Consider the following 10,705-nt stretch of genomic DNA (forward strand, 5'->3'; position numbering starts at 1 on the left):
TACACCACAATTTTTAGATGTGTATAACTTTATGATGTGTGTTGCTGCAGCACATTGAGCAGGAGACGATGGAGAATGAGGGCATTGAGTTGACGTTGGAGGAGCAGATGAAGGGGATGATGTTGGAGGAGATGTCAGCAGGGGAGGACGGGGCCAAGGCGGGGTCGTCGCCCTTGTTTGAGAAGTCCGCTTCAAGCACGAAGGTATATTGTCCAAACACCAGAATCAAACTTACAGAATAATAATCCTGCAATAATATCAGGATCGGGTGGTCAGGCTCGCTGACTTGGTTGATGCATGTCATCTTATACCATTTGCATAGATTGCTGCTCATTATGTCAATCACTGGATTTTAGGGGTGACTATTGGTCTGGAAATCACTATTGCGATAACTATTGATATTGAATTAAACCTTGGAACTGAAGTTTCCTTTAACTGTGATAACCATAACAACAAATAAAAAGTAAAGTTTGAGATATGACTGATTTGTTTTTCTTTAACCTAATGATTTAAGAAAAAGAAACTTCCACATTACCATGTGTAAATTACTACCACTCATGATCAAAAGAAAAACAAATTTGAACAGCGTGGCATGTTTTTTTATTAATGTGGTAAATACAATCGAAACTATCGAAATTACTAACTGAAATCGATACTATTGATCGGAAACTGATTTAACAATCGATTTATTGACTTTAAGTGCTTACATATAGCAATATATCAATATTTCTATATATCTTGACACCCCTACTGGAGATTCTTTTCAAGACTTGATTATTTACAGTCCGCTATCATATAGCTGGATTGCAGCGTAAAACAACAACAGACAACTAAAGCATTCAACCATTACCTATGTTTTAAATCGTATAACAAATGGAAAATAGCATAAACACAGATTTTGGCCCACTAACCCACCAACTTTAGGAGGTGAGCACTGTTCGGGCTTGTAAAGTCTCAGGTAAAGTTGCATCCCTCATCTTGACAGTTATTGTGTTTTTGCTTCAGTTGAAAGAATTAATGTCGACGCTGCAAACAATTAGGAAAGAAAGCAAACCAGGATCTGTTATAAAGAGGTGAGATACAACCTGATGCCGAGATGGAGGAACACCAACACTCTTTGAACATCATCACTCTTTGTACACCAACACTCTTTGAACATCATCACTCTTTGTACACCAACACTCTTTGTACACCAACACTCTTTGTACACCATCACTCTTTGTACACCAACATTCTTTGTACACCAACACTCTTTGTACACCAACACTCTTTGTACACCAACACTCTTTGAACATCAGCACTCTTTGTACACCAACACTCTTTGTACACCAACACTCTTTGTACACCAACACTCTTTGTACACCAACACTCTTTGAACATCAGCACTCTTTGTACACCAACACTCTTTGTACACCAACACTCTTTGTACACCAACACTCTTTGAACATCAGCACTCTTTGTACACCAACACTCTTTGTACACCAACACTCTTTGTACACCAACACTCTTTGTACACCAACTCTCTTTGTACACCAACACTCTTTCTACATCAGCACTCTTTGAACATCAGCACTCTTTGAACATCAGCACTCTTTGAGCATCAGCACTCTTTGTACATCAGCACTCTTTGTACATCAGCACTCTTTGAACATCAGCACTCTTTGTACACCAACGCTCTTTGTACATCAGCACTCTTTGAACATCAGCACTCTTTGTACACCAACACTCTTTGTACATCAGCACTCTTTGAACATCAGCACTCTTTGTACACCAACACTCTTTGTACACCAACACTCTTTGTACACCAACACTCTTTGTACATCAGCACTCTTTGAACATCAGCACTCTTTGTACACCAACACTCTTTGTACATCAGCACTCTTTGAACATCAGCACTCTTTGTACACCAACACTCTTTGTACACCAACACTCTTTGTACATCAGCACTCTTTGAACATCAGCACTCTTTGTACACCAACACTCTTTGTACATCATCACTCTTTGTACACCAACATTTTTTGTACACCAACACTCTTTGTACACCAACACTCTTTGTACACCAACACTCTTTGTACATCATCACTCTTTGTACACCAACACTCTTTGTACACCAACACTCTTTGTACACCAACACTCTTTGTACATCATCACTCTTTGTACACCAACACTCTTTGTACATCATCACTCTTTGTACACCAACACTCTTTGTACACCAACACTCTTTGTACACCAACACTCTTTGTACATCAGCACTCTTTGAACATCATCACTCTTTGAACATCAGCACTCTTTGTACACCAACACTCTTTGTACATCAGCACTCTTTGAACATCAACACTCTTTGTACACCAACACTCTTTGTACATCATCACTCTTTGTACATCAGCACTCTTTGTACACCAACACTCTTTGTACACCAACACTCTTTGTACACCAACACTCTTTGTACATCAGCACTCTTTGAACATCATCACTCTTTGAACATCAGCACTCTTTGTACACCAACACTCTTTGTACATCAGCACTCTTTGAACATCAACACTCTTTGTACACCAACACTCTTTGTACATCATCACTCTTTGAACATCAGCACTCTTTGTACACCAACACTCTTTGTACATCATCACTCTTTGTACACCAACACTCTTTGTACACCAACACTCTTTGTACACCAACACTCTTTGTACATCAGCACTCTTTGAACATCAGCACTCTTTGTACATCAATTCTCTTTGAACATCAGCACTCTTTGTACATCAGCACTCTTTGAACATCAGCACTCTTTGTACATCAATTCTCTTTGAACATCAACACTCTTTGTACATCAGCACTCTTTGTCCACCAACACTCTTTGTCCACCAACACTCTTTGTCCACCAACACTCTTTGTACACCAACACTCTTTGTACACCAACACTCTTTGAACATCAGCACTCTTTGTACACCAACACTCTTTGAACACCAACACTCTTTGTACACCAACACTCTTTGTACACCAACACTCTTTGTACACCAGCACTCTTTGTACATCAGCACTCTTTGTACACCAACACTCTTTGTACACCAACACTCTTTGTACATCAGCACTCTTTGTACATCAGCACTCTTTGTACACCAACACTCTTTGTACATCAGCACTCTTTGAACATCAGCACTCTTTGTACATCAGCACTCTTCGAACATCAGCACTCTTTGTACATCAGCACTCTTTGTACACCAACACTCTTTGTACACCAACACTCTTTGTACACCAACACTCTTCGAACATCAGCACTCTTTGTACATCAGCACTCTTTGTACACCAACACTCTTCGAACACCAACACTCTTTGTACACCAACACTCTTTGTACACCAACACTCTTTGAACATCAGCACTCTTTGTACACCAACACTCTTTGAACACCAACACTCTTTGTACACCAACACTCTTTGTACACCAACACTCTTTGTACACCAGCACTCTTTGTACATCAGCACTCTTTGTACACCAACACTCTTTGTACACCAACACTCTTTGTACATCAGCACTCTTTGTACACCAACACTCTTTGTACATCATCACTCCAATGATCCTATCCTGTTCACTCATTGAGAGTTTCCGCTGGCCCAGTGGTGTAAGGCCTCACCATTCACTCGGCACTACTGTGACCCTAGTTACTGCGGGCTGTGGTTTGAATCCCTGATATTCTGGATGATACTTTGATTATTTATGCATCTCTTCGAAAACTTATAAGAAAGTAGCAGGGGTAGGAGGGGCGATTTAGGAGATAAACCTACCGGTACTGTGGTTTGAAATTTCAGGTCGTCTCACTGTAGAATCGGTACCTCTTCTGTTTGATGCAGAACCAAACGCTTTAGTTTTAGAATTAATATGCTTTCATGACATTGAAGAATGCTTGATTCTGATTGCTTAAAACAAGGTATCAATTTTTAATTGTTACCTCTAAGTTAAGAATTTTCACAAAGACGTGCATATGAATACATCGATAGCCTAAGTATTGATCCATAAAAATATGGCTACTCATAACCCATGAAGACTGCATTTGTTTGATATCGGATCATCATCTGATTTCTTGACATTCTAGACCTTAACCTGACATTAAAGCATTCAGTTTCAAATTAAGTAGAAGAATGGTGTCAGCAGATTGCATCATCCCTGTATTTTGTGTAGTGTGGTTGTGTCCCAGTGGACGAAGATGCTGGACATCGTCGCCGTGCACCTGCGGAGGGTCAACATCACCTACAACGTGATACAGGGCAGCATCCCCGCCAAGAAGAGGATCGACATGGTGGAAGATTTCAACACAAACCCAAAAGGGGCAGAGGTATGTGAGAGTAACATGGTGTTAACAAGACTGAATTACAGCTTGAGAAGCGAGATAGACTCCTGCAGAATTTTAGAGACAAGTGTTTCTGGCAGGTGGACTCAATACCGAAATAACAAAACCTGGTGAAGATTTGATAAAAGACATACATGTATTTCCATTGTGCTCTTTTGGGATGTTCTTTCACAAAATAATCTTTTGAGGAAAAATATTGTCTAGTCTTGAAAGTCTATTGACATGTTTCAGCCAGGTGACCTATTGATCCCACAGTTGAATATTTCTATGTACATGAAGTCCTTGATGTAGGTATTGATGGAAAGTAAAGACCTGTGAAGGGTCCATGGGGACCATGTCTCCCATCTCGTGACACAGACACACCATTCATCTTCAACATGGCAGGATATATTCTTCTGCAGTATTGTGTTCCCTTATTTGTTTCCATCAGTATATATATTTCTTTCGCTCGATTCAACTAGTGTCAGGGATATATCTAGACCTGCTCAGAAGCCCAGTCTGCAGCAAATGTTGTTAAAAATTCCCAAATTGGAATTAAGATTTCCCAATTCATGTTCATATACATGTATGTAACTACAAATGGATTTGCATTTGTAACCTGTATTTCACAGATAACAGGACTAATAAAGAGTAAGAGATTTTAATGCTAAGTATTATTGCATTGAATAGGATGTCAAAATTCAATGTTAAAATATCTGTTAATTTAAGAAAATATGAACTGTAAAAGAATCCCAATTTGAAGAAAATAACAAATTTTTTTTCATAGTTTGCCTGTTAGGGTCTCTCAGTTTGGAATCCTGGATAAGTGCCAGAGAGTCCTGAACTAGCATCTGATGTAAAAGTTTAACTGTCATGGTGTTAAAACATTTCCAAGGTAGGTAACTCTAAGTACTGCCTTTTTTCAGGTGATGTTGGTGTCGCTGAAGGCCGGCGGTGTTGGCCTCAACCTCATCGGTGGGAGTCACCTGTTCCTGTTAGATAACCACTGGTAGGGGCATGAACACATTCTCTCTCACTGCTTCTTTGACCCGTGAAGATTCCGGGGTAGAATAGGTCTTCAGCAACCCATGCTTGCTGTAAAAGGTGACTATGCTTGTCGCAAAAGGCGACTAACGGGATCGGGTGGTCAGGCTCGCTGACTTGGTTGATGCATGTCATCGATCCCAATTGTGTGGATCGATGCTCATGATATTTATCACTGGATTGTCTGGTCCAGACTAGATTATTTACAGGCCGCCGTCATATAGCTGTAATATTGCTGAGTGGGGTGTTAAACAACAAACCAACCAACCAACCAAATCTTTGCTTCCTTACATGTCTCTAGGACGTAGTACGAGGGTGGCGGTGGTGTAGCCTGCTGGTTAATGCGATTTCTGACCACTTGACCAGTTTGACATGTACAGGCTGATGACATTTGGCACACTTTACTTAACGTCATCTACAGGACATTGTTCATCCTCAGAAGCCCTGCACTGAGAGGTGATCTCCTTGACTGTAACACCACTCTTTCGTGAGTGAAGAAAATCAGAAGAGGACAATCTGAATATATTACTTAGGAAAATAGAATGTCAGTTAAATATTATGTTAATACTGCAATTGAAATAGTTTTAATGATTCAGACAGACATAATTTTGCATTCCATTTTGATATTCAATATATCAACACCTGTTGGCAAAGTTTTTCGACTCCTTGGCAAGCCTATTTGTTTTGAACTTTTATTGACTCATGATGATATATTGGATATCAAAAGACACTTGGACGAGATTCTCTATGTCTCAAGCTAAGATTGAGTTGTATTCCTTCATTAGGTAAATGACAATCAACAACAACTCGACCTGTGAAGATCCGGTATAGAATAGGTCTTCAGAAACCCATTCCTGATTTTGATGTTAAACAACAAACAAACAACAAACAACAACTTGGAGATAAAGACCTGTGTGTGACCTGTGTTTGACCTATGTTTGACCTGTTTGACACATGTGTGACCTATGTTTGACCTGTATTTGACCTATGTTTGACCTGTGTTTGACCTATGTTTGACCTTATGGCAACCCACTGTTGTACAGGAACCCCGCTCTGGAGGAACAGGCTTGCGACAGAATCTACCGTGTTGGTCAGAAGAGGGATGTCGTTATACACAGGTCAGCCTCCTCCATACACAGGCTCTCTCTAAACCAGATATCTAACAATACAAGCTCTATACATAAGTGACCCGTGAAGATCCGGGGTAGAATAGGTCTTCAGCAACCCATACTTGCTGTAAAAGGCGACTGTGCTTGTCGTAAGAGGCGACTAACAGGATCGGGTAGTCAGGCTCGCTTGATGCATGTCATTGTATCCAAATTGCGTGGATCGATGCTCATGATGTCAAGCACTGGATTGTCTGGTCCAGACTCGATTATATACAGACTGCCATCATATAGCAGGAATATTGCTGAGTGCAGCGGTAATTGACCGAAATGGAAAGTGAAGCAAATTGATCTTTTTACGTTTACCAATTACTAACTTGATCTCATTACGTCAGACCAGTTTAATTACTTGCCTTACAGACCTGCCTGTCATTTATTACCCAACCCTCTCTTCTCCTGCCCACTCACCCACCAAATATTTAATGATAAAACTGTAAATAAAAGTGACAAAACCCTTTCTGTATTCAATAGAAAACCTCTTCCAAAAGCAGATTCGACCATACGATTCCGGCTATATCACAAGCATGTATTTATGAATACTATCCAATAGTAACACAAGTAAGTCAGTTGCTTTGGTCTGAAGTAGAAAGGAAGTACATGAGATGTGTCACTGTTGTTTGCACTGCCTGACCACAAGGATCTCTGTCCAGGTTCCTGTGTAAGGACACGATAGAGGAGAAGATCCTGGAGCTGCAGAAGAGGAAGCTCTCTCTAGCCAAGAATGTTCTTTCAGGGTACGTCAACAAATCTCCTTCCCCACATTCTTCCTGCTCATTGTATTTGACAATATTATTATTATTATTCCCCGTGTCCGTGTTGGAAGTAGGCATCTTCCTGAGGCAAGGGAGTTAACTGACTATAAAAGTCTGGTTTCCACCCTCGAACTAGGCTGGAAATATGGAGTTACATTTTGGCTGGACTAACGAGTCTATGCACAGTCCAATCAAATTCTCGGAATGAATTCAACATCTTGTCTGTAAACTGCCGTACAGATTTCGGTTGATTGCAGGATTTGCAAAGCATGTGTACTGTCAACAGATATTTTCCAAATCTTTTCATGTTTTAATCAAGGTTCTCACATGTTTTGATGTACTTCAAAAAGCAAGACCTGTTTTATTACAATATAGACCTTGATTATCGATCAGATCGTCTTCACTGGGCACTGCCATTATGTTTGAAGCAAATTCAAGTGAAATGAGAGGTGGAATCTGATTGGTCAATAAGAGGAACATAGAAGGGACATAACTCTTCATAGCCACTGATTGCTCTATGATCGAGCCTAGTTTGTCAAGGGTGGAAACTGGGCTTTGGGAAGTTTGTAGTAGGCGGTAGCCAAGTGGTCAGACCATTGGCTTGTCATGATGAAAACCTGGGTTCAGTTCCCCACATGGGATCAGAGTGTGAACCTTGGTGTCCCTTGTGATATGGCTTGAATATTGCTGAGACAGTATAAAACCCTTCGTACTGCACTGTTATCCTTGACATCCTGATAGTGTCTCCTCGTGAAGATCATGCTTGTCACTGACATGGTTGATGCATGTAATCATATCCCAATTGTGTAGATTGATGCTCAATCACTGAATTGTCTGGTCCAGATGAATTTTTTTAAAGACTGATGTTTTTTCTCTTACATATATAGAATGTATGAAGTCCATGTTAGGTGCCATTATAATGCTGGAATATTGTGGAGTAAAAACTCACACACTCAGTCACTATTAGTATATGTGAATGTTATATATGGGGCAATATTTGGTACTGTACAAATATATATTATATTTTCTCTTTCCAGATCTGGTGCTAGCAGCCAGAAGCTGACACTAGCCGATCTACGACAGATGTTTAATGTTTAACCATACCATGTAGATAGTATATAGGAACTTGTCATCCAATACTGGAATCTTGCTAAAAGACTCATTTACTTGCTGTGGGAGAAAGGTACAAAGGCCACTGTTAAGTAGTAGACAGGATGAGTTGTGTTTGAAAAGAAGGAATGAGAAGCTCAGAGGTAAAGAACACATGTCCAGGGTGAAGTCGCTTTTCATTGTGAACTTGTCTTTGATTTCTGTTGGGCTAAAAAAAAGAATAGTCCTGGTTCTCAGGCACCACCCACATCATCATGAAGTCTGCCACACATTTCGTTTTTATTTCCATTTTCAATAAAAATATAAAATCCTAATACTAAAAAAAAATGTTATCCCATATAGCACGCAGTTACCTTTACATGTGCAATGCTTTACTGCACATCTCGTGTTATGGTCATGGCGGCAGTAGGAGTTTGTATGCTTGTTTATATAGGGAGGCTCTTTCTCACAATTGTTTATTTGGTTACATACTAGTTTGAACAAGCAAAAAAAACCCAGCCCGCCCACATTTTCTTTTCTTATGTCATTGCCTGAGAACCAATTCTTTTATTTTTTTAAGCGTTTCAAAGGCATACCTTCATAAAACATCAGCTACTTTTCTGTGTTTCCTCAAAGGGATCTTACAGGTACATCTATCATATGTGGGAGTTACGATCATCTGACTGGGAAGAGGCTTTGTGGAACATGCTCATGTCCTATTTGTTTTGATGGTATCTTAGGTAGCGTGCGCTACCTTAATTTGAATATATCTGTGGTATTTATTTTTCTGTTGAATGATATTTGCAAGTGCTACCGTTTAGTGCTATGTCCTGCAGGTCAGTGTGACCCAGCTGTAACATTGCTGACTGCAGATCAGTGTGACCCAGCTGTAACATTGCTGCCTGCAGGTCAGTGTGACCCAGCTGTAACATTGCTGCCTGCAGGTCAGTGTGACCCAGCTGTAACATTGCTGCCTGCAGATCAGTGTGACCCAGCTGTAACATTGCTGCCTGCAGGTCAGTGTGACCCAGCTGTAACATTGCTGACTACAGGTCAGTGTGACTCAGCTGTAACATTGCTGCCTGCAGGTCAGTGTGACCCAGCTGTAACATTGCTGCCTGCAGGTCAGTGTGGCCCAGCTGTAATATTGCTGACTTCAGGTCATTGTGACCCAGCTGTAACATTGCTGCCTGCAGGTCAGTGTGGCCCAGCTGTAATATTGCTGACTTCAGGTCATTGTGACCCAGCTGTAACATTGCTGCCTGCAGGTCATTGTGATATACTTGTTGCCATGATACAGCTGTAACATTCTTGATACATTGTTACATTTACCTCCTCACCCTGGAAATATCCAGAAACTGAAGTGCAAGACTTTATGTTCCAGTCAGCTGGACTTGACTCTACGTCATTTTAATGGCATACTTTTGTTATCCTATTTATTCGCTATGTATAGATAAATATTTCAAACATGCATTATGGTTTGTTGTGCGTTTTACAAGAGGTATCCAAGGGACTTGCATCCAACTGATGTTAGTGGCCCAGTTAGTTTGGCCACTGAAACTTCCCTGAAGTTTGTTTGTTTTATGCGGCACTCTGCAATATTCCAGCTATATGACGGCGGTCGGTAAATAATCAATTCTGGACCAGACAATCCAGTGATTGACATCATGAGCTTCAATCTACGCAACTAGGATACGATGACATGTATCAACCAAGTCAGCGACCCTGACCACCCGATATTGTTAGTCGCCTCTTATGACAAGCATGGGTTGCTGAAGACCAATTCTAACCCGGAATCTTCATGGGCACCAGAAACAGGTTGTCATGGGTTTTGTGTTTAAAACATACATAAGATATATGAAGAGCATATTAAATATAGGCAACTCTCAAGCACCTCCTCCAAGGGGATTCTAGGTAAGAAATGGTCCCCAGTCGAGGCGACTTAATAGATCGGTTGGTCCGACTTCGTGAATGTGTGTCATTGAGCTGTAAGGCACGATTTTTGCTCACAATATTTATCACTGGATTGATTGGTCCTGACTCGATTATTTACACGTCATTGTCATGGAACTGGGTTATTGCTGAGTGTGTGTTAGACAACACACAACTCTGGTGTTGAGAATAGAAATTTAATGAATTCAGTGTCTGTAAGAAAACTTCAACCTGTTTATGGTTCTTGATTTGTCAGCACCATGTTGTATGTTTCACCAAAGCTTCACCAACAATCATTTTAATCAATCTCATGTCAATAGGTCTGTGAGGTGAAATGGGTTTAATGTTGTGTTCAAGATATTTTCACTTAGATCCCGACGTGAAATGGGGTTTAACAACATGT

At 40.4% G+C, this 10,705-nt stretch overlaps 1 protein-coding gene across 2 annotated transcripts in view; it reads left to right on the top strand.

Moving 5' to 3' along the window:
• LOC124138084 (transcription termination factor 2-like) overlaps positions 1 to 9,841 on the top strand; it is a 34,666-nt gene extending 24,825 nt beyond the window's left edge. The window contains exons 19-26 of one of the 2 annotated variants that reach the window (XR_007220100.1): positions 51 to 203; positions 1,006 to 1,073; positions 4,172 to 4,325; positions 5,246 to 5,328; positions 6,407 to 6,481; positions 7,180 to 7,263; positions 8,319 to 9,566; positions 9,639 to 9,841. Coding sequence is in view for 1 of the 2 variants with exons in the window: in XM_048393279.1 (XP_048249236.1) it covers positions 51 to 203; positions 1,006 to 1,073; positions 4,172 to 4,325; positions 5,246 to 5,328; positions 6,407 to 6,481; positions 7,180 to 7,263; positions 8,319 to 8,379 (678 nt within the window). In the remaining variant the exon portion in view is untranslated. Of the gene's footprint in view, positions 1 to 50; positions 204 to 1,005; positions 1,074 to 4,171; positions 4,326 to 5,245; positions 5,329 to 6,406; positions 6,482 to 7,179; positions 7,264 to 8,318 lie in introns of both variants that reach the window. The other variant, XM_048393279.1, reaches the window with a different exon arrangement.
• Positions 9,842 to 10,705: the final 864 nt, after the last annotated feature.

Source organism: Haliotis rufescens, unplaced genomic scaffold (assembly GCF_023055435.1).
Source record: "Haliotis rufescens isolate VD_foot unplaced genomic scaffold, xgHalRufe1.0.p SCAF_12, whole genome shotgun sequence".
Taxonomy (NCBI): Eukaryota; Metazoa; Mollusca; class Gastropoda; order Lepetellida; family Haliotidae; genus Haliotis; species Haliotis rufescens.